This window comes from Pocillopora damicornis, chromosome 10, assembly GCF_964200805.1.
Source record: "Pocillopora damicornis chromosome 10, jaPocDami1.2, whole genome shotgun sequence".
NCBI lineage: Eukaryota > Metazoa > Cnidaria > Anthozoa > Scleractinia > Pocilloporidae > Pocillopora > Pocillopora damicornis.
This window is the reverse complement of record NC_142679.1, coordinates 3,797,879-3,822,171: the sequence shown is the minus strand read 5'-3', so window position 1 is coordinate 3,822,171 and position 24,293 is coordinate 3,797,879. Positions and strand designations below refer to the sequence as shown.

At 37.6% G+C, this 24,293-nt stretch overlaps 3 protein-coding genes and 1 long non-coding RNA gene across 13 annotated transcripts in view; 3 read left to right on the top strand and 1 right to left on the bottom strand.

Annotated features, from left to right (window-relative positions):
- Window positions 1-24,293, bottom strand: part of LOC113681751 (uncharacterized) — a 52,548-nt gene that overhangs the window by 14,627 nt on the left and 13,628 nt on the right. For all 6 annotated transcript variants that reach the window (XM_089184813.1, XM_089184816.1, XM_089184817.1 and 3 more), the window contains 2 exons: window positions 13,454-13,591; window positions 10,211-10,279 (listed from right to left, as the gene is read on the bottom strand). In XM_089184813.1, the coding sequence (XP_089040939.1) occupies window positions 10,211-10,279; window positions 13,454-13,534 (150 nt within the window). In that variant the 5' untranslated portion in view covers window positions 13,535-13,591. The remainder of the gene's footprint in view (window positions 1-10,210; window positions 10,280-13,453; window positions 13,592-24,293) is intronic.
- On the top strand, window positions 585-5,099 carry LOC113681746 (uncharacterized). Its single transcript, XM_089184786.1, has 8 exons — window positions 585-695; window positions 2,138-2,191; window positions 2,357-2,377; window positions 2,741-2,784; window positions 3,781-3,871; window positions 4,123-4,202; window positions 4,667-4,727; window positions 4,834-5,099. The coding sequence occupies exons 1-8, from the start codon at window positions 585-587 to the stop codon at window positions 4,936-4,938; spliced, it is 567 nt and encodes a 188-aa protein (XP_089040912.1). The 3' UTR covers window positions 4,939-5,099.
- On the top strand, window positions 6,562-16,288 carry LOC149038519 (uncharacterized). 4 transcript variants are annotated; one of them, XM_089184810.1, is made up of 13 exons: window positions 6,581-6,756; window positions 6,933-7,365; window positions 8,099-8,340; window positions 8,868-8,927; window positions 9,722-9,750; window positions 10,237-10,285; window positions 11,055-11,086; window positions 11,254-11,323; window positions 13,914-13,963; window positions 14,207-14,240; window positions 14,731-14,756; window positions 15,093-15,153; window positions 15,648-16,288. In XM_089184810.1, exons 4-13 carry the CDS (start codon window positions 8,901-8,903, stop codon window positions 15,678-15,680), a joined length of 411 nt encoding a protein of 136 aa, XP_089040936.1. In that variant the 5' UTR covers window positions 6,581-6,756; window positions 6,933-7,365; window positions 8,099-8,340; window positions 8,868-8,900; the 3' UTR covers window positions 15,681-16,288. The 4 variants fall into 4 exon arrangements, with proteins under 4 accessions (XP_089040934.1, XP_089040936.1, XP_089040932.1 ...); XM_089184806.1 differs by having other exon boundaries at window positions 11,251-11,323; XM_089184808.1 differs by having other exon boundaries at window positions 6,562-7,365; window positions 11,251-11,323.
- Window positions 17,557-24,137, top strand: LOC149038518 (uncharacterized). Of its 2 annotated transcripts, XR_016180426.1 has the most exons (6): window positions 17,557-19,232; window positions 20,596-20,645; window positions 20,817-20,837; window positions 21,204-21,247; window positions 22,241-22,340; window positions 22,682-24,137. It is a non-coding gene; the product is annotated as an uncharacterized LOC149038518 (long non-coding RNA). The 2 variants fall into 2 exon arrangements; XR_016180425.1 differs by lacking the exon at window positions 20,596-20,645.

Below are 24,293 nucleotides of genomic sequence, written 5' to 3'. Positions count from 1 at the left end.
ATAATATCTATTAAAACAGAGGATTCAACTTCAAATGATCCATTAGTAAAAGTCGCCTGACAATACTGAAGACAACAGGTCTAGCCGCATTAAGTTATTGAATGATAAAATGACATCAGTATAACTGTCAACCACAGAAATAACGACGAAAGTTCTAAAGTCAACATTACTGATACTGTCCGCTTTCTGGACTCCTCATCTACGGCTGCCCTCTGGAACGGAACGACACAATGCCCCGAATGACAACATCTAACATTATTCCTCTAATATGACTTCAAAATTACTGAGCGGTGGGGATCTGCTCAAATTCGCACAGCTTGGAAAGAAGTTCTCACCACCGCCTAACGTAAGAGAGTCACGAAAGACCTCTAAATCATGAACCTGCCGACGCGGAGGAGTTTGCTCGACTGGTGCGTAGCCTTCTACAGCCGTAATTTCAATGCCTGGGCCACTTTTCGAGACTATTTCGCATTTGCCTTCCCTATCTTCCTATTTCCACAGATAGGTAAAATGTAACAATATTGCAGGAGCCCACCGCACGAGCGACAGTAGGTACATATGTAAGACCATGCGCATTGAAGTCTATGTGGCTATGCTATGTATTCTACTTCTCGCAAACGTCGACGGCTGTGCGAACGAACCTTTTGACCAGATTAGGAGAGAACAAAGAAAACTTTTACCGTGTTAACTCCAAGGTATTGATAATCATTTTATGTTTTCAATTCCAGTAACTCTTCAGCGAACCTGAACCATCCAGATTGTCAGGATTATCCTATTTACATTTTGTTAAAGAGGGAGACACAGGACGGGATTATTTTGATATGTATGGGGAGAAAGCTATTTAGCACCGTTTTAATCTCTATCAACCTCTCCGTTTGCTGTGAATACAGGTGCGAAGTGGTTCTTTCTTTTTTTAACGCTTACGTTTACACTATAGTGAAGTCTTACATTTCTGTTATTCAATGATTCAAAGATTCCCTCGGTGTTCACTTCAATCGCCTTCACGTTTGCATTGTACAAAAATTTATACAACGATTGAAATATGCCCTTCGTCACCAAACCTATTAGCCACTAGACCGTGTTGTAACAGCACGTGCCTTAGGTGAACGCTAAAGAAAAGCAGGTTCACTTCTAGCCTGCAGAACAAGCGTAATTTAAGCGAGCGAGAGCTCAGTGTTTTCTCCACGAAAATTATGGCCGCCATCTTTGATTTTGTGGCAGCGGAAGGCTGGGGAGAGAGTGAGAAATTTGTACCAAGGAGGCAGTCGTCGGTCTAAAATAAGGAGAGGGTAAGTGTGGGAAAGGTCTTTCCCCACCGTTCACTCCAACTCCAAATCAAACATGGCCGGTCGGATAAACGATGGCGAGTTTATAGCGTTAGCTCGCACTAATAAGACGCCTGCCCTGAAAGCCAGTTCCTTATCTTTCTACCTTTCTAACATTTATTCACGCGATTCAAATACGTCATGCGTGTCGCGTTAGCTCGTTACGGAAAAGCTCAAAATATAATCAAAACACTTCCAAATACGTAAACAAGATTACGCATTCGTGGCAATTAATTCAACGACATCAAAACATCATCGTTCTGGTGACAAAATACCACAAATAAACCACTAAGGCAGTATCAAAACGCATTAAAACAACGTGACCACACTTCCGGAGATGAAGGTCAATCACAGCTTATCAATACCTTATCGCATTAAATTAACAGTGATTATATTGCAAGCCAAAGCATAGACACACCTGCTGTGCTCTTTATGAGGACAAAGGGTTAAAGAGGATACAATGAACAAAACAAAATAAAAGGTTGTTTGAGTCCATCCGCCATTTCCGGTCGCACAATTAGCTACAAGGACAAATGTTTAGACAATGTTTTAAAACGCTTGTTGGCGAAACGGATATTCATCAATTTGAATGGCGCCAAACCAATTTCCACACTGACGATGTTTTTTTTCCTTTCACATTTACCGCTGACGGTTGCGACAGTCTCCAACTAAAATATATTAAAGTTCACTACTAATTACTAATTAATTAGTCTCCAACTAATTACTAACATTTAGCTAACAACACGAGTACACTCATGACAAATTACTCTATTTTCGCGGTATTAATTGAAGTTTTCTCCTTCTTTCGTCAGGTTAACCACAAAACTGCGGCAATATCTGAAGACCATTGTCATAAATTATTGCATGTAATGGTCACTGAACTTCTCTAATGACTACTGCCTACATTCATTCTATCTGAATCCTTTTTTTTTTTGGCGCTGATTACAGATATGTTTAACCGTGTTCTATAATACTGCACAATGGGATCTATCGTTGTTTGTTCTAACAAGAATATTTTTTTGTTATTTCAGATGGCAGCGAAACACGAGAAGGTAAAACAATCAATTATCCTTGACATAATGTTATGGTATTTAAATCATTCATCCAAAGCAAACAACTCATTCCGTGAGGTTACACCTACATCATCACCTAGCTTTAAAATAATAATGAAAATAAAAAAGCATTTTAGATTAATTCATAACACAACCTCTTAAAGAAATTACTTAGTTCTGTTGTAGATACAATTAGTTTTGTCTCAAAGGTTGCTGTGGCTGCTAGAGATAACCAATTTTAAAGAAGAATGAATGTCTCCATGCATTATGCTGGTCTAACTAGTTTTAAAGAGAAACATTTCTAAAATAAAACTGATGAGATTACAGAATTGAACGCTTAATTAGTTTTTTGAACATTTGTAGGGTGAAGATACAAGCTCTTCTGACGAGGAAGAAGCAGGCAAAGAGTGAGTAAACCTAAGAAGTTTAGATACGTAAACGTATTCTTTTCCCTAAACATGCCTTTTCTGGCATCAAAGACGTAACATCATAACGTCTGGTATAAGTTGTAATGAAATAAATTTAATTTGCCCAGCGAATTGAAATAAAATAAAGCCATGATCCTCGCAGGCGAGCTACAATTTTAGCAATCGTAGAAAAAAAGCCTAAAATACTACGGCTTTGACGGGATTCGAAATCCTGCCTCCCACATGGAGGGGAGTTTAAGAAAACCACGATGGCAACGGGAAAAAAAGGTTAAATGAGCAAAACAATGGCTGTGCACGAGCCTAACAAATCTTTGCATATTTCTACGCGTTCTCTGCAAAACAACAACGTGAAATGACCAAACTGAAGAACGTGAACGACGAAGGCTATTTCTTTAAATTTCAATTTCTAATTTAACGCTGTGTTCCATGATCAGTGTCGAGATAGTTTTAACAGTAAGAAACAAACTAAGTAAACCTAAAGTATCGCGTGATTTCTAAGTAAAATATAAGTTCATTTTTTTAACCGACGTTGTCCACGGCGGCGGTGTCGTCGTTTCTTAATCCTTTAACTCCCAAGATCTGACTGTAAATTTTCCTCTTTGGCTACTACACATTTCCAAGTATGTCATTTGCAAGAATTTGGTGTTCTATCACGAAAACAGCATCTACCTGATCAGCATGAGTATTCTCATTCCTTGTTTGCTGGATAATGTATGGATATTAAAAAGAGAAGTTAGGTTTCAATCACATCTGGGAGTTAAAGGGTTAAACTCCCGACTAGTTGGGCACTGCGCTACTCCCAACTGAGCTACCAAGCCTCACACTGGGAGCGAGGCAAATTTTGAGGGTTCTTCTTTCCCGTAGAGGAATCTGATAAAACTTCTATTTGCTTTGGTTTATTCCACTGGTAATAAACGACTGTAATAGAAAGGCATCTCATTATCAAAAACAATGTTTCTGTTGTACACATCCTAGAATACCTCAGCATGACGCAGATTCCATCGAAGATCAACAAGAAGTGCGCTTGCTAGACAACACTTCAAGTTGCTTGGAAAATTCTAATCAGGTAAGAGTTGAAGAAATGTCGTTACGCAAGAACACAGCATGACGAAATTGTACACCGTGTCGAACAATAAATACTCTTAAAAACGCAATCGGCCACATGAACCTAGATGTAAATTCTCGATGAGGCGTTTCTAGATATGTTTAGAAGCTACGTTCTCTCAAACCCGACTGTCTCGAGATTTGTGTCATCCCGCACTGAAATTGACGTAACACCGTCAGAATAACGGAACACGACTGATTTTTCTTTGTTAGGACGACGACAACTATCCATCCCCAGGATGGACTCTATCCGGACGAAGGATCCAACAATGTACAGACGACATTCCTACTGGGTATGTGATCCAAAATAGTATACATCACAGACGACAAAAAGATTCTCTTGAAATAAGCGAATTATGGCCATTGTCTCCATTCTCAGTCAGTTTAAACTTCTTTAAAAATTTTCAGTGACTCAGTCTGATCATGCTTTAACGGAATTATCCTTAAAGTTAAATGAAATAAATAATACTTTGACCTGCGGATGATAAACAAAGAATATACGATTCTAACAGACTAAGACGAGATTCGAATCCCTGCCTTCCAGATACTAATTGGGCGTTACTACTAACTAAGCTAAAAAGCCACTTCTTGGGAGCGAGGCAAAATACTGATGCGAAATCGGTTTTTCAGCTTCCAAGAATCATTAGAGTACGAGTATGACTATAGAAATCAATTTAACTTGAAGAAAATTGTGAAAATTAATCTAAGTGTCAATGAATATGTAACCGGAGGTCACTTTAATAATTTCCCGTTACAGGATTGGAGATGACGATGTTTGTACGATTGATCTTTGCGAAGAAGAATGCCGTGCTGCACAGGTGAATAACTCAACAAATAATTCCTTTGAATGTAACCTAAAATGCCCGCTTACCGACCAATAAAATGTCTACCTGTCAAACTGTTTTTATCATTTCATATTTTCAGGAGAACGATTATGTGGACCAACTGACCGATGATATCAACGTTTTCATATCTTTATTGATTATTTCTTTATATTTAAGAGCTCTATCTAATAATTTCATAAATTAAAGCTACATGGTCGTTTGTTCTTAAAATTGAACAAATACATTGTTGTATAACAAAACCAGCGTTGTTTCCGTTGTCTAGATGTGTTTAAGTCCAATTGTAAAAGGAAGTCATATATTGTTACAATAAAAATTGATTCAAGTCTGTCACTCATACTCCATAAACCCCGTTTTGTTAGTATCTCGCCGACCCGAGACAAGACAACTCGAACAGAAAGTGCGTGCGCACGCCATGACCAGGATGTTAACAGCTATTTTTTCCTGTCGTCCGCCATATTGTCAAGTATGTAACCTGGCCAAACGAGGGTCAGCAGATGCTAAATTTCATATAAACGTTCCGTAAAGTTGTCTCGGGTACCCGAGAACATATAAATGGGGCCTAGGATCCTTTAATATATTTCCTTTCCCACGATCTTTAACAATTTTTTGTCTTCCTTCTAGTCCATGTCAGAAGTAGTATAGGCAAGTTTTGGTAAATTAGGTGGCTCAATATGCCGAAAGATGCTCTTTTTGTAATCCTTTTGTTTTTCTTCTTAAGCGGTTGCCCACGTAACGCCCCGTGAAAGAAAGATTCACTTCACATTCACGCGATCACGTGACAATTTTGAGTTTCGTGATCATATACCGTCACACAATCCGTCGTATACCGTCAACCGCCTGTATTTTTACATGCCATTTCAGAATGCCTAATCTCCTCGTAATTATATTTCAAGTATTTTAATGAGGTAGTTTCACCAAATTAAAATCACGCTACACTGACAGACCAAACTTCCGTTTTCAAAACGAAAAATTCCCTTTCGACAGGACTTGTCCCAGAGAAGATTTTCCAAGTGCAGCCATGTAAAAACACTATGAACGCAATCCTATTTTAACAGCACTGTTTGACTCGCTTGCGTCAAACGGCTTGAAAATTAATCGGTAGTATTTATAGAAGAAGTGAGCAACTCCAAATTGAAAATAAAAAAAAAACTTATAAATTCTTAAAAGGAAACCTACCTCTTTATCAATTTTTCTAATTGTTTAATTTTCCCACTAAACTTTCGTTTCGCTCAATCTGCTCCTTAGTTTACAGTTGAATAATTTACGATAAGCTATGATAACATATTTGTGCTTTAAAAAATTCCCTAAACCTATTAACATTTGATTGTCATTTCAGGCTTTCAGCATAAATAAATATCATAGTTGACGGCTCTTAACCTCAAAAAAATTCTCGACCAGTCCTGATTAATGGCCAAACAGTACTTTATCATGCCTAAAGAGCAGTAAATGTGTATAAACTGTGATCAGTAGCTTCTTCATACTTTTATTGTGAACTACATGCTCACTTCTAGAAAAAAAAATTGCCCAGTCATTATTGAAATCATCCCATCCTAAATGCTTTCAGTTTCAAATGAGGTCATCAACAGCAAAAGATTTATATCAATTACTAAGGAATCCATAGCAAAGTCAGCTTATCGTATTCAAACGTTATAGACTTCCATGTGCAGTCAATTCTTATGATGAAAACGGAAATTTCATCGAGAATTATATAGCTACCAAATTGAAATGCCGGATAAAAACACTCCAAACTCATTCCCTGATTGTAAACAAGTTTGAGAGAACGCGCCTGGACTTGCACATGCTTAATATTTCCCCGTGGGCTATTTACCTAAAACACACAGAAAAAAAATTCCTTGTTCAAAAGATTCACGCAACTTTCATAACATAATGTTCCCTCATTGAACTGAGAGGAGACACCTACCGTAGCATACGGAAAGCGAAGAGTGCTTTATACTGCAATAGATCATGTCAACAAAGCGCACTTCGTCGACAGAGAGAGAAGGTACGTCTGCTGACAATATCACAACGGTTCGAACGTAGTTTCAGTTAGAGTTCCTAATGTACATCAAACCACTTCCAAACTACCTGTCCTCTTTTTGCCGTGGCCAACAATGTTCACGGCGTACCATCGTACAACACTCTTTTATAATCTTATTTCATATCATAACCGCGCTTCAGGATGGGCGTACAATCAAGCCAGCACAGGGAAGCATGGACAAGGAAAACACAAGTGCAGACCCAACTCTTGACACGACCAAAACGAGCGCCTATTCTCACTGAAATCACTAGGGGAATGGAACATTGAAGGATGGTCGGGGATATAGGAGGCACGAGCGTTTTGTGAAGATTGAAAAGAAAGATCCCATAAAGGCAAACATTATTAGAGACGTCATACATCGTTTTGATGGAAGACCAAGAATTTGTTCATTTTTAAGGAAGTTTCTCTATAAAAATTCAGGGATTGGTATCCTTTAAGTGACAGCTTGCAATACGATCGGCCGTCGATTAATGAACTGATTTCCTACGGAATCGATATCGCAGACATAGACAAGGGTTTCTTCACTTTGACTTCGTTGAATGTCATGTTCATTAGACAAAAGGGAGATGCAAGGCAAGTTTATCGATAATTAGGCTTTTTTACTTTGTGATCAATAAATTTCACAAATTTTCTTCAAATTCATGACGTTCATAAAAGTTCATTCAGAGGTGGAAAGAAATGTTATTCTCGACCTCAGTTCCACTCTGTACGTAAAATTCGATTTCAGTTAGTCTTCAAAGATGAATCTCTTTCCAGCAAAACCCAATAAAATTAATTCAGCAAAACTCAATCAACATGACAACCTACTTGATTAATGAGAGCCCTGATTAGAGAAGCGTTAGATTTTTAACTGTCTGTGACGGATAGAGTGTTACCGAGCACAATCCATATTAACCGCAAAATTTATACTGTACAAGTTAATCCTGGTAGTGATTGGAATATAATTTCTCCCGACAATTTCAACATCTTATCAGACAACCTGGTAATGAAAATGACTAACAAAATCAACTTGGTATTATGGTTTTGATGTAAGACACCACATTCTCAGCACTAACAGTTAGTTGGAATGAATATTTTTAAGATCATAGCAATGAAGGAATTCAAAACAGCTAAACTGCTCGTAAAAACTACAAACGTTCAACGTGCATTCGGGCCGCGCTAAACGCGTTTGTTTACAAATCCTATTATCACTGTCATAGCATTACATGACATCAATTGCTTCAGCATGACCACAAAAACTAAGGTAAGGGATACTGTAGATGCAATGGGTTCAACTCATTTCTCACTTTCTCTTTATCTAATCCAGAGGTGGTTTTCAAAAACTTCAATCAAATCGACTGCCACCCCAAAACTTGCTTCACAACCCGAAACATGGCTGCTCTGATTGCATTCATCTTTGACTGACAGAGTATAACCTATTGCTAATTACGACTGAGCCAATCACGTATGAGTTTGATCCATGAAATTGTGCGAGATGATGCAACCACATAGGTTTATCAGGAGAAAGCAAACCTAATTTCAACACATTTTTCCTTCAGCTCAGCTGAGGTAGGTTTATTTCCCATTTTTCACTATTTCGGCGGTATTTTTCCCGAGTCTTGCAGTACTTTGAGAAAATTCACCGCACATGTGACGAAGAAGACTCTTCTGATGGCACATTTCACGAATTGTGACAAGAGTACGAGATATCGCTTTTTCAGCTCCCCTAAACCGTTCCTAGAAATAGATCCAGGCACTTCCTTCGGTTTTGAAAGTATCGCACGTAACGATTCTGCGATTACCACCATTATGTCGCCTAGAAGAGTGCCCACACAGTTTCGACCGTAGCCAACTCGGTATGGGTTAAGCACGTCGCCTCCCTCCGGGCCTAACAGATGATATCAAATCTAATCCACGAATTTGGAATCATGCCGCAATCATTCATGATCAGCAGAATGTATCCTGTTGTTGGAGGTCTTGTTTTACCACAAATCGTTCCAAAGTAAAACTTGGAGAGTCAAAGTATCACTGAAACGTTGCAAACGCGAACATTATGGAATTTGCATAAACTAACAGCACTATCAACTATTTTTTAGTTACACTCCAGATTTTTCGGAGGAGAAAGAACAATGGCCAATTCTAACAGGAACGCAAACGTAAGTACCATGTGTATGCATTTAAAGCTCTCTAACCGTCGTGCTGCTATAGAGCACGATGATTATTAGTTTAACGCTGACCATGATTCTACGCATCTTCCACCCTTACCCAATATCGATACTTCAGAGCCATTTCAATAAAAAGTTTGTTTTGCATTCCAAGAAAGGTAATATTTTAAGATTCAAGCACGTTAACGTTCATGAACGTTTAAACACAGTGAATGTAGTTTCGTGAAATCTCACCGTTTACAATGAAACATACTGGCCGTATGCAATTTATGCAGCCGGGTGTGTAAATGTTTTTGTACAAGGTCTAAAATTTCGGAGGATTTTGTTTAAGCTCAAAAGTTTTATTCACCATTACTTTTGCTCGATTTCGTCTTCTCTTACATTGTGATGACGTGGCTTTTCGAAAAAACTGTTCAATCTCTCATGTCGAGAAATTCAAAACCTATCATCGGCTGTTGAGGACAAAATGAAAGTAAGACCTAACTAAAGAACTCCAAGATCCTTCTCCCATTCGGATATTGATTATGTACTGGGTCAAAGAGGACAGAGTTACTCCTTTAACCTTAAGTGGCTACCAGCAATTTAAAGAAGGGTATGTCATACAGCTGTAAGCACTAAAGGCAGTAACGATCAGTGTGTATCGAGAACACCATACTAATGACAGCGATAAGTTGCAGTTGAAGGTAAAATAAATTTTCCAATGAATTTCACATATTTCAAGAAAACTCTGTCTTCTATTCCCCTCGTTGCTGTGCATTGATGAACAGTGCATCTGTTTGTTTCAGGGGCAGGACAGGTTTATGAGCACAAATTGGTAAGTTGAACAACTCTTCGCGTTCAATTTACACATTCCAGAAGAAAAACTATATCAACTTATAATCCCCTTTATGTTCCCCTTGCAAGAAATCAATTATATATGCATTTTAAACTGTACCTTTTGAATTTTTTCCAGATCTAGTATTTATAATCATGATAGCCATGGTTGTATACACAATGTATATGTATTTATAATCTTATACATGAAAAAAATGAGTACATAAGTGCAGTCTAGTGCACCCCAGTTTGTCCTCCAAACAACACATGTTTACCTAGCTTGCAAAAATGATCCATCTCTTACCACCAACACGTGACATGAAAATGTCTATGTTCTTCCACTATCTATCATGAAAATATTTATATTGATTTTCATACATGCATGCATGGAATATCACACTTGGGACAAGACAGTCTATTTTAACCAAGTTAACTGTAAACAAACTAAGGCATGAACTTACCTCTGTCCTGCTTAATTCCTTTTCAGGGATGATCAGATGGCCACATTTTCTCAATTTCTGATATTGGACCTGGAGGTACGAAGAGTCTTTTAAAAATGTAACTTCCCTAATAACTGCCAGCTTATACATGTAATTTAAGTCCTCATCTGACTAAATTATGAATCTTTCCCCTCCTTAACCAAACTTTTCTACATGTACTTGCCCTCACTACAAAAAGGAATCATAATTTCTCCATCAGCTTCATGAACCAGGACACATGTGTACTATGCATAAATTATTGTCAACAAGATACATAATTCACTCCACTTGGGAAGGGATACAAGAAAATCAGTCTTCATACCAGGGGGGGAAGCACGTTAGAATAATAAAACGGATGACATAAGGGCCCTATAATAAGATATTACATAAGTATGCAAGTTAGATATCAAGATAAAAAATTTAATAAAGATAATAGCTGGGATGTCAAAGTTAAAGCTAACTGTAAATATATTATGCATGAGTGAAGATTATACTTTTTGATAATATCTACATAATATATTACAAGAGTTCAAGTTAAAAAGTAAATTGGCTATAATGAAGTAAATTATCTCATGATTTGATTTTCCTTTTCTTTTATCAAATGAACCTTTAACCCCCTTTAACTCCCAAGGTCAGATTGCTAATTCTCCTCTCCAGCTGCTACAAATTTCTGTGTAAATTTTGTTATGAGATTTTGGTGTTTGATCAAGATAGCTTCTTCTAACTGTTATTGATTTCTGGGAACTAAAGGGTTAAGCGTTCCTTTCTAGCTGCAGCAGATAACATGTCTTCTTAATTCAAAGCTGAATTACATTTTATTTTACAGGTGCCTGATGATACACCAACCTCGCTAACAAGGTACAGTGTAATTTGTGACTGTTAGCAATCATACAGAATTCTTGACAAAATTCTTTGCTCAATTCATGTCATGCAATCACAGGAGCCGCAGATAGTCAAGTATTAGAGGAAAGGACCAAATTCATTACTATGTTGTTATTCCTAATTCATTAATTTATTGACAGCAGAGTTTTGGCACAAGTTACCTTTGAAAGCCAACAAATACGTTCCTGGCTTTTGGATTCATCAATTACAATGGTAAGTAAAAAAAAGAAACTTAGCACAATATCATCATTCATATTTATCTTTTACTCTTAAATAAAAGCAATGTGCAAAAATTGACCTGAGTTTCCAATATTGATCTTAACAGTTTTCTGAAACTGCTCAAACAGCAGTTGTAACAACAAGGCAGACTGATAATGGTTACATTTCCAGCAATAGTTTCCCTGTGCTTTTTCCCCCCAAAAACATGAAGTTTATGAGTGGTAACTCTTTATTAACCCTTTAACTCCCTTGAGTGACTAAAACAGAATGTTTCCTTACAACATCAATGAAATATCAAGCTGACAAATGATGAGAATAAAGAAAAAATATCAATAAAGGGATTGTTAGCTGATCCAATACCAAATTCTCCATACTAACAACAAGAGAACTGTATTGCAGACAGTAAGATGAATTACTAATAAGATCCTGGGATTTAAAGGGTTAACTGTTTCATTCCCAAGATCTAGGCATCAATTCTCTAAAATGTTAGCCACACGCTGCTTTCCATCTGAGCTCAGTTCCTTCTACACCTTAATACACAGGGCACTGAAGAACTTTGAAAGTTCAAGATCCCAACATTACAAGAACTTGTGTTAACTGTTAGAGAATTAATTTTAGAGTAATTTAAACATGCCACATGTAGATTCAGTTGGAAAAGCTAAAAACCCTAGAATGTATGTTTGTAAATCCTTAACTCCAGAGTAATTTGTTTTGCACTAAATGTTGGTTTACATCACGATTCACCAAATTATTGTATACAATATACTGCGACTTGACTCTTGTTACTCAAACCCAAACAAATGAGCAAATGGTTTTTTTAAAACTTCAAATGTAAACGAATTAGACATGAATCATTAAAATTTTCTTACAAATACGTTTCCATAAGACTTCCAAGAATTTTGTTACGTTTAATCCATCCACTACCCAATGACCAATTAATTTAAGACCTGAGATGTTTCCTATAAACTTTTCAAGGACTTTATCCAGTGAATCTCACATAAGATACATGTATCCATCAGCACGAAGAAAGTTAATTCTTGTGTCATGCAAGTAATTCTTAGGGCTCAAAAGACAGTAAATCTATCAGTATGGTCATGGTTCAATACAGAATGGAATGTCTTTTCTATGGTGATTGAACAGTCTTTCTTCAAAATGATGAAAATAATTGTGACATGCATGAACACGCTTTGTCACACAGACACCAGAATTGTGTGACACAAAGAACGGTGAATTGTGTGACATAAAGAACTGTGGACTGTGACTTGAATACGAAGTAATACAAAGTCAGGAAAAGACTCACTGATACAAATGCACATCTACAATTTTATCCAGACACTTCTGAAATAATTTTAAAGTAATTTTAAACTCATAACCAATTCCTTGATCAAAGTCATAATCAAAACAAACAGACCAAAGTGTATTTTCAACAATTAAAAATCCTGAGGGACACACAAAGAACAAAGTGAACTATTTACATATAATACTTTGTTTATAAATTAACACTGATAGTCTGCATAGGCCACAGTATATCACTTTCACCAATGGAAAAATCTACATGATTTTACTTACACCACTATTTGAAAAAGTATTTTCAAACCCCCAAAACTCATTGAAAACAAATCTAGATTTTGAGGAAAAATACAGACATTTTTAGAAATAGGAGGTGTCTAGACATTTCTTGGAGAATTTCCAGAAAGGATATTAGGCCATATTTCTAGATTTTTTGTATATAGGCCTATTGCGCATTTTCATGGCTACAATTGGATGCCTATTCTATCTTGAAATGGTACAAATTGAGATATCAAGAATAAACATGAGATGAAGTTCAATTTCTTGAGCTTACAATTTCTGAGGTTGCATAAAACAAACAAAAACAGGGAGAGCAGCAAAATTGACAGCAACCCCTGCTACTGGCTCCCAGCAGCCAATCCTCATTAAAGATTTCATGTGCATTATTGATCAAGCATGAGGTCAAGATTGCTAGATATTGACCAAATTCTTTATGCGTTTTTTTGGACCAAGAAAAAGTCAGGTTCCCAGCAATTTCACCAAACAAGCTTGATCAATAATTATTAAGAATAAAGAATTACTTTTTTATTTCACGAGATGAGAAGGAAAACCAACCATTTTTGTAGCACAATAAAACAATGAGTCGCTTGCATTTTCTTTATTGTGACTATCTTCCACCACTTTTAGTGACTCCATGGCAAACACTCTCCAACCCAAACAGGTAACATGGGCCCATCTTGCCTGTTCGGGTAGCTAATAAGAAAACAGGGTTCAGCCTAATATTGCCTTCAGACACTGCCAGTGACATGATAGATATGCATTATTGACCAATCTGTATGGTGTCAGTTGTGGTAGTGTTAGTGTTCTTGGTTGGTAAGTATTATATCTTTTACATTAGCATTAACGTGTAAAACTTTACTACTGGTTATTTTCCATTGAGGAAAAAAACTTACCAAAAAACAAACAAAGCAGAGATGAGAAATTTGATTGATACAAGCGATTCTTCCTTCTTTACCTGAGCTTTGCAACGACCATTACAGTTTTATTTAAATTCAGGGCATTATTTTCTCAACAGGGTAACATTCCTGTGCAGAACCCTAGGAGAGGTTGCAGACTGCACCTGAGGTGAGTGATGCTTTCAAAAATGTACAGGTAAAGCCTAGGATGTGGCTTTAATCTCGAAAATAGAACATTGTTGTCCTATTTATTTGAAACAAAGGGTACATTGATTATTTAAGTTATACTAATAATATTGCTAATAATAATAATAATAATAATAATAATATTAAAAAGACCCATGAAAACATCACGACCTAGAGTTTTCGAAGACAAAGAAAACTTGACATGATTTTTTATGTTCTCTTTCAGGTGCCAGTGTCTTGCTGAAAGAACTTTCCCAAGGGTAGGTAACCATTAAGTAGCAGTGAGCCTTGCTTTAGGTTTACATTTTTTTCTTGCGATACTACAGCACGTGTTACTACTCTGCAAGGTTGGTGCACTTTCTTTTTCCAGAGATATGCCTGAGCATTGGTTGAAAAAAACAAAGGCTCACTACGTCAAAGTAGTTACTAAACCTCAAAACATTATTTTCATCATAATCAAGCTTGGGTCAATTATTTGTCAGCCACAAACTTACTTTTTCGATACTCCTTTATCATTCAAGACACTTGTGATGTAGTATCATGCTGTGTTACGTAACACTACTGCGGTCCATTGCTGACTAAACATTCTGAAGAGTCCCCTCAATTCAAGTTATTTATTGGAAAAGGAAATTTTCGGAAATGCAATCAAATACATTTTAAAGCATGTTTCTGCATCACTGTTGTCCAGTCATGGTTCAGGAAACCTGTAACTGTAACTGTAACCTTTCGTTTCTTTTCGTTTCTACACAGAATGCGTTAACACCTCAAGATTCAATGTAAGTTACATAATAGTGTACAAATTTATCAGGTGGGAACCACCAATAGGGAGTCAACATCAGTCTCTTTCTAAAAAAAAAAAGAGCCCACGCTGAAAAGGTTGCATGCCTAAAACAAAGGAGTCAATAACTCAAATCATCTCTCTATATTTTTCCTATCATTCCATTCAACTTGGAACGAGTAAGACAGAGGAACATCAGTCATTAAACAATTTTGTTAATAGGATAAACGTAGTTGTTGAGAGGCAGATGTACCTCTCCTGTTTGTCACAGCCCTAGTGAATACAATAAAGAAATAAATTCGAATGACACAAGGTATACTTTTTCATCTTTTAGTATCCTCAATATAGTGCGGCTGGAGAATTTAGCCAATAGGATTCATATAGAGCACCAGCAGGTACGACCACGGGCATAATTATTAATTACTATTGATATTGACATGAACTACATGTAAAGCAACCTTTTAAGGAAAGCTCTTTTGCTTTTGACAGAAGTTACGTAACTTACATTTAAACTGGCCAGCTAGTGCGATTTAAATTGGCAGCAGAACCCTTTGTATGCATGTGTGTGCGTGTGTGGATATCTGTGGGGGAAGGAGGGGGGGGGGGGTGGGAAAGGGTGAAACCTCTAGCCTAGAATATTAAAAGACGTAAAAAACTGTTTCCATTCAATACTTTAGAAAAATCAAGAATGAAAATTTTCCATTTCGACAACCTGAGCACGTTATTGAGAGATCCACTTTGGCGATTAAATATCCTCAATTGAATAAGTTTTAATAGCCATGAATGTCCTGACTTTTACTGAAGAGCTCTGAATCGCCATATGTCTATATGAGCAATCTGAATCTTGTTGACTGCCTCAAAAGCTAATATTGGTCTTCTCATTTGATAGATGCAGCAGATTCACAGTCCTCAAGATGGCTAGCCATGGAAAGGATGCTATATGTTGTTGTTTTAAAAATCTGAATCAATCTGTTGTACGCGATAGATCGTTTTATTGGATGCACTTAAATTCGCTTTTTGCTCTGTCAATATTCCAAGTTTTAACATATTTCATTTTATCTAGTTTCTCTTCGAGCTGGGTTCCAGGGCTCTAAGAGAAATAGTATCGTATTGTTAGTTTCAGCATGGCTTAGAAGTAACCAACACGATAATGTACGACACACCCATTACGTAGGTCACCCACAGAGTTGATTATGTTTTCATCGAGGTTTCTTTGATAACATAAGACCTCGTTGATTTGAGATATCTTCACCGAATTTTATTAACGAATCAAACATTCAATGTACAAAACACTATACTGTTACTTGATTCAGAAAGTTTACCTGTTGAAATGAAAACTGGAGAATTACCGAGTAAATCTAATTGCACGATATATCTAAAAATTCGTACCAAATCAACGCACTGTGAAATTGACACGATATTGGATATTATGCGTTAATTGACGTCGCGTTAATTTTCATGAACTTAAGTTTCTGCTTTCGTTTCTGAAAATTTAAAGCAACAGAAATAAAGGAACAGTAACACTTTTGATACCTGTCTTAGTGTTCTTAGCTATACGTGTACAAACCTGTGCATCATCATGCCTTCTTATTTAAGGCACACTAAAAGGATAGTTTCCCAACAGCTTTCTGGTAAAACGGTAACACATTATCATTCCGGAGAATATCGGGATTTTATCGACTCTGTCGAAGTCAAATTGATTGTGCTAAAACAGTGTAGTTTTACCTGCCTTTCTCTGAATAGGATTTTCTTCTTTAGTATTAATCTTCACACATTTTAGACTAGGGGCACACCATACGATATTTTTACATATCATAGGGAAAGACACTGCCATCCTCTCTCTAAGTTAAAGGAGAACTGAAGTCCGAATCCATGTAATTTTTTTCACCGTGTATCGTACATTTATGTATGATGGAACAAATTTCCATCATTTTTTTTTTCCTCGAACGACAGTTTTCATCCAGAAAACGAAGTGTTTTTGTTGATAATTGGCTCGATATTTGACTGTGGTACGTCGGCTCAGAACACGAATGTCACCGGTTCTTTTTGAAGCGTGTGACGCAGGTTATGGGTATGAAGGTAAACACAGGAAGAAACAGGCAAGTTGAATTCAGGACTGCGGCTTGCTCACGGGAAAGAATTTGTGGTTTTCCAGGGGTAAAGATTGTGCAAGGTGAAGCAAAAAAAGATTCAAGCGCCTCTGATATTAGAAAATTAGTCTTCTATCAAGGGATTGTGTAGGAGAAAAATATTTTGGCTTTCGTAACTCTGTGTCTCTGATACGTAGTTACATGTCCAGATCATTAGCGGCGCATCTCTTACACTTGGCTTGACTTCGATGTTTTCGAAATAGGGTCTCCACTTTAATTGTTCTAACAGACTGGTAATTCAAGATATTTCATCTTCCATTCTGTTTCCCAGGTTTTGTTATTTACCTTTTTTAACATTAGTTTGCAACGCGTTTGTAGTCTGTATTTTGCAATGGCATGTACGACAACGCAAGCTGTTAACAATGTCGCAAAGAAGTCCAAAAGGAAATAAAATTTTGAAATTCGTGTTGAACTTTAGTTTATAAGTTCGCTATAATGAGTTAAATTCTTGGCTTACGCAAGAAGGGAGGTACAAATACAGAAGCCTGAGTTGTTAACTGAAAAAGCAAAGAAGAAAGAATTTGCTGATCTCTCTCTCTCTCTGGATCAGATCCATCTCAAACCATCTTTGGTGGTGTGCTAAAACATGTGGGGGAAACAAGGAGTTGTTCAAAGAGAAGTGGATATCCATTGTCTATCACACTGCCCATATCCACTCCTGGGATTCAGCTGACTTGTATGAGGAATGTGCCCGCCAACCAATCCCTTCGGCTATAGCAAGAACTAGAAGGTGGCTTAGGCCCAGCTCCTCTGCTCATAATGCATTGAAGGAGGTTGTACTTGATAAAAATCTGTTGAAGAACATTCAGCAACTAACACTATGTTGTCATACTGGCAATTTAGAGGTATATCATAGTGTGCAGACCAAATATGCATCCAAACGGCAGCACTTCTCTTATAATGGCATGGTTGCTCGAACTCAGCTGGCAGCCCTGGACCATAATGCCAACACTGGTAGGCAACAAGCCACTGTATCCAGGGGTGCCAACCAAGGGGAGCTGCAATACAAGGTAGTGTTTCCGAAAAATACAAAAGAATGGGTGGCAAAGCCCATATTTGAGAAGACAAGCAATTATCATCTCAAGCCAATGCTTGATACCATTGTAGAGAGAAAATGCTTAAAAACCACATGAGAGGAGTGCAACAGTCACAGCACCACACATTCCTCTGTCTCCTGTTCTACACTCTCTTCCTGAGGAGGTTCTTCTCCTGGCTGATATACTGGTTCGAACTGAAATGGTTCTATTCCGCTCATGACGAAGGGTTGACGAAAAAGCAATTTGTGTTAAAATTAGGCCGAACGATAACACGTCCTCAAGTGCTCCCCATAACATACGTCACAGGCTCATTTGGAAGACCGCTGATCTAAAATTGGTGTCCACGTTTTGAAAGCCGAAACAGCGCGAAAATAAAAACCTTAAAGAATTATTTCTCCAAGGTAAGACACATTTAGCCCGAATAACGCCTGAAATCGAGAATTTCGTCACTTTAGCTGTCGAAAGAAATTAACTCAATTTTTTGGCTTCAGTTCTCCTTTAAGATTACTAGCTCAACCGGTAAATGACGGTTCTGTTCTTATTAAGCTGAGACACCTCCTAAATCGTGTCGATTTCAAACAAAGACAAGCTAAACAATAATATCGATTAAAACAGAGGATTCAACTTCAAATGATCCATCAGTAAAAATCGCCTTACAATACAGAAGACAATAGGTCTAAGCGCATTAAGTTAATGAATAATGACATGACATCAGTATAACTCTCAACCACAGAAATAACGACGACGTTCTAAACTCATCATTACTGATACTGTCCGCTTTCTGGACTCCTCATCTACGCCTGCCCTCTGGAACGACGACACAATGCACTGAATCACAACATCTAACATCCATCCACTGGAATGACTTCAGAATTACTGAGCGGTGAGGAGCGGCTCAAATTCGCACAGCTTGGGAAAAAGTTCTCACCACCGCCTAACGCAAGAGAGTCATGAAAGACCTCTAAATCATGAACAACCTGCCAACGCGGAGGAGTTTTCTCGACTGGTGCGTAGCCTTCAACAGCCGTAATTTCAGTGCCTAGGCCGCTTTTCGAGACTATTTCGCATTTGGCTTCCTTATCTTCCTATTTATACAGATAGGTAAAATGTGCGTATACTGCATGAGCCCATCGAACGAGCGGTAGTAGGTATATATGTAAGACCATGCGCACCAAGTCCATGTGACCAAGCGAAATTCTACTTCTCGCAAACGCCGACGCCTGTGCGAACGAACCCTTTTACCTTTTAGGATAGAACACAGAAACGTTTTACCGTGTTAACTCCAAGGTACTATTAATCATTTTAAGTTTTCAACTCCAGTAACTCTTCTGCGAACCTAAACCATCCAAATTATCACGATTATCCTATTTAAATTTTGTTAAAGAGGGAGACACAGGACTAGATTATTTCGATATGTAAGGGGAGGAAAGCTATTTAGCACCGATTTTATCTCTATCAACCTCTCAGTTTAATGTTAATGCAGGTGCGATGTGGTTCTTTCTTTTGTTTAATGTCTATGATTATATTACAATGAAGTCTTACATCTCTGTCATTCGACGATTCAAAACTTCCCTCGCTGTTTACTTCATTCGCCTTCACGTTTGCATTGAACTCAAGGTTACACAACGATTGAAATATGCCCTCCGTCACCAAACCTTTTAGCCACTAGACCGTGTTGTAACAGCACGTGCCTAACGCTTAAGAAAAGCAGGTTCACTCCTAGCCTGCAGAACAGGCGTAATTTAAGCGACCAAGTGCTCAGTATTTTCTCAACGAAATTTATGGCCGCCATCTTTGATTTCAATGGCAGCGGAAGGCTGGGGAGAGAAAGAAATTTGTACCAAGAGTGGGGAAGGTCTTCCCCCACTGACCACTCTAACTCCAAAGCAAACATGGCCGGTCGGATAACAATGGCGAGCTTATAACGTTAGCTCGCACTAATAAGACGCCTGCCCTGCAAGCTAGTTCACTCCTTATCTTACCACCTTTCTAACATTTATTCACGCGATTCAAACACGTCGTGCGTGTCGCGCTAGTTCGTTACGGAAAAAACTCAAAATAACATCAAAACACTTCCAAATAAATAAACAAGATTACGCATTCGTGGCAATTAATTCAACGACAACATCAAAACATCATCGTTCTGGTGACAAAATATCACAAATAAACCACTAAGGCAGTATCAAAACGCATGAAAACAAGGGGACCACATTTCCGGAGGTGAAGGTGATAATCACAGCTTGTTAATACCTTATCACATTTAATTGACATGATTATATTGCAAGCCAAAACACAGACACACCTACTGTGCTCTTTATGGGGACAGAGGGTTAAAGAGGATACAATGAACAAAACAAAATAAAAGGTTGTTTGAGTCTACCTGCCATTTCCGGTCGAACAATTAGCTCAAAGGACAAATGTTTGGAAAATGTTTTAAAACGCTTGTTTGCGAAACGGATATTCATCGATTTGAATGGCGCCACACCGATTTCCACGCTGACGACGTGTTTTTCCTTCCACATTTACTGCTGACTGTTGCGACAGTCTCCAACTAATTACTAAAATTTAGCTAACAACACGAGTACACTCATGACAAATTGCTCTATCTAAGTTCGCAGTATTGACTGAAGTTTTTTCCTTTTTTCAACAGGTTAACCACATAACTGCTGCAATATCTGAAGACCACTGTCATCAATTATTGTATGTAATGGTCACTGAACTTCTCTAATGACTACTACCTACATTTATTCTAACTGAATCCTTTGAAAAGTCTTGTTTGCGCTGATTACAGATATGTTTAACCGTTTCCTATACTACTTCACAATGGGATCTATCGTTGTTTGTTCTAACAAGAATATTTTTTAATTTCAGATGGCAGCGAAACACGAGAAGGTAAAACTATCAATTATCCTTGACATGATGCTATGGTATTTAAATTATTCATCCAAAGCAAACAACTCATTCCGTGGGGTTACACCTCCATCATCACCTCGCTTTAAAATGAATATAATAATGAAAATAAAAAAGCATTTTAGATTAATTCATAACACAAACTCTTAAAGAAAGTACTTAGTTCTGTTGTAGATACAATTAGTTTTGTCTCAGAGGTTGGTGCGGCTGCTAGAGATACCCAATTTTAAAAAATGTACATCTGCAAGCATTGTGCTGGTCTAACTAGTGTTGAAGAGAAACATTTTGTTAAAGAATCTGATGAGATTTAAGAATTGAACGCTTCTTTAGTTTTTTGAACATTTTTAGGGTGAAGATACAAGCTCTTCTAACGAAGAAGAAGCAGGCAAAGAGTGAATATATCTAAGAAGTTTAGTTGCGTAAACGTATTCTTTTCCCTAAATATGCTTTTTTGGACATCACAGACATCATAACGACTGGTATAAGTTGTAATGAAATAAATTTCATTTGCCCAGCGGATTGAAATCAAATAAAGCCATGGTCCTCGCAGGCGGGCTACAATTTTAGCAATTGTAGAAAGAAAGCCTAAAATACTAAGATTTCGACGGGATTCGAACCCCTGCCCACATAGTAGGGAGTTAAAGAAAACTACGACGGCAACGGAAACGAGAACGTCACGAAACAAAAGGTTAAATGAACAGAACAATGGCTGTGCACGAGCGTAACAAATTTTTGTACATTTCTTTGCGTCCTCTGCAAAACAACAACGTGAAATGAGCAAACTGGAGAACGTGAATGTGAAATAACAGTTTCAAATTTAACGCCAAGTTCCATAATCAGTTTCGAGATAGTTTTGACAGTGAGACTCAAACTAAATGATCCTAGAGTACCGCGAGATTTCTAGCTAGAATATATGTTCATTTTTTTAACCAACGTTGTCTACGGCGTCAGCGTCGTCGTTTCCTAATCCTTTAATTCCCAAAAACTGTTAATTCTCTTCTCGGCTGCCACACATTAATTTTCCTAATAAATTGGTTACAAGAATTTGGTTTTTATTACGAAAACATCATCTACCTGATCAGCACGAGTATTCTCATTCCTTAATTGCTGGATAATGTATGGATATTAAAAACAAATTGAAGTTAGATCTCAATCACTCTGGGAGTTAAAGGGTTGAACTCCCGACTAGTTGGGCGCTGCGCTACTCCCAACTGAGCTATCAAGCCTCACACTGGGAGCGAGGCAAATTTTGAAGGTTCATCTTCTTTCCTGTGGAGGAATCTGATAAAACTTCTATTTGCTTTGGTTTATTCCACTGGTAATAAACGACTATATAGAAAGGAATCTCGTTATCAAAAACAATGTTTATGTCGTACACATTTTAGAATACCTCAGCTTGACGCAGATTCCATCGAAGATCAACAAGGAGTGCGCTTGCTAGACAGTAATAACAACACTTCAAGTTGCTTGAAAAATTCCAGTCAAGTAGGTGTTTAAGAAAGTTTGTACTTTGCTTAAGTTTTTTTTTTTAATTATTACTTTTCAAATCCGTCGGATGAAACAAGCGATTAAATTTCCAACATGCGCCATTCCGTTACGCAAGAACACAGCATGACGAAATTGTACACGGTGTCAAACAATAAATACTCTTAAAAAACACAATCGGCCTTATGAACTTAGATGTAAATTCTCGATTAGGCGTTTCTAGAAATGCATTGAAGTCACTTTATCTCAAACCTGACTGTCTCGAGATTTGTGTCATCCCTCACTGAAACTGACGAAACCCCGTCGCAATAACGGAACATAACTGTTTTTTTCTTTGTTAGGACGACGACAACTACCCACCCCCAGGATGGACTACATCTAAAGCTCTGACGATAGACGATGGATTGTGTGACAGGACATGATCACGAAATTCAAAATTGTCACGCAATCGCGTGAATGTAGCATAAATCTTTCTTTTACGGGACGTTGCGATACGTTGCTTGAACCTGTATTAAGCGGTCAGCCAAAATTGTAAACAGTGTTTGTACACTAGTAATTTAACAGGCTGGGAACTTGTATCAAACGTGCACCAAATGTATTTTCATACATTGTGGTTGACCCTGAGGGACGCTCAAGCCCACTAATTAAGGTGCCATTTCCCCCTAAGTATGTTCTTGAGGTTAGGTAAAGCCAGACGATATTGCGTTACAAAAGGCAATATTTACTTCTGTGCGCTATTTTCTTCGTTTTTAAGGGTGCCTTCTCTTCCGGGGCATACAACTCCAGACACATATTTCTCCTCATCTTTGTCGCGTATCATATATTCTCTCTTCCTACGTATTTTGAAACTTTGTACGCTATTATTAAACGTAGAGCGCATCGGATTTGTTCTTAGGACAAGTAAGCTTTCTCCTTTAACGAATCCCTTCTTAATTTACGCCTACTAAAAAGTGTTGACGGGCCAGCCCGACTCCTACCAGGGGTCTGCTGTCGATGGTCTACCGTTTATCGTCTGTTTTTAAATACCACGTCAGAATGCCTAATTCCCTCACCCATCGTCATTTATATTTTAAGTTCGGGGAACGAGGCAGTTTTATTGAATTAAAATCACGCTTCACTGACAGACAAAAGAATTCAAAATTCAAAAAACAAAAAATTCCCTTTCGACTGGGACTTGTCCTGGGGAAAATATTTTCAGGTGCAAAGACGTCAAAACAGTATGAAAACAATCCTGTTTTAACAGCACTGTGTGACTCGCTTGCGCCGAACGGCTTTAAAATTAATTGGTAGTGTTTATAGACAAAGCGAGCTACTCTAAATTGAAAACACAAAAACACTTACTAAGTCTTAAAAACCTACCTCTTTATCAATTTCGCTGATCGGTTAACTTTCCTACTAAATTTTCTTTCTCTCAATCTGCTCCTCAGTTTAATGTTGAATAATTTACGATTAGCTATGATACTATATTTGTTTTGAAAATTTCCCTAAACCTATTAACATTTTGATTGTCATTTCCGCATAAATGACCATCATGGTTGAGGGCACTTAACCTCAAAAATTTTCCACCAGTCTTAATTCACGGCCAAACAATACTTTATCAGGCCTAAAGAGCAGTAAATATATATAAGCTGTGATCAGTAGCTGCTTAATATTTTTATTGTGAACTACATGTTCACTCCAAAAAAAAATAATTGCCCAGTCATTATTGAAATTATTCCATCATCAGAGCTTTCAGTTTCAAGTGAGGTCATCGACGGCAAGAGATTAAAATCAAAATATTTACGAAGCCATAGAAAATTCAGCCTGTCTTATTTATAACGTTAGAGACTTCCATGTGCAGTTTTTCCTGATGAAAACGGAAATTTCATCGAGAATTATACTGCGACCAAATTGAAATGCCGAATAAAAACATTCCAAACTCATTCCCTGATTATCATAGTAAACAAGTTTGAG

Coding starts and splice junctions, on each gene's coding strand:
- LOC149038519 (XM_089184808.1), top strand. CDS start 8,901: ATGGCCAATTCTAACAGGAACGCAAAC. Junction 10,286..11,054: donor TTCTGATATTGGACCTGGAG/GTACGAAGAGTC, acceptor TTTATTTTACAG/GTGCCTGATGATACACCAAC. Junction 11,324..13,913: donor TGGATTCATCAATTACAATG/GTAAGTAAAAAA, acceptor TTTTCTCAACAG/GGTAACATTCCTGTGCAGAA.
- LOC113681746 (XM_089184786.1), top strand. CDS start 585: ATGTGGCTATGCTATGTATTCTACTTCTCGCAAACGTCGACGGCTGTG. Junction 2,785..3,780: donor GAGGAAGAAGCAGGCAAAGA/GTGAGTAAACCT, acceptor TACACATCCTAG/AATACCTCAGCATGACGCAG. Junction 3,872..4,122: donor GCTTGGAAAATTCTAATCAG/GTAAGAGTTGAA, acceptor TTTCTTTGTTAG/GACGACGACAACTATCCATC.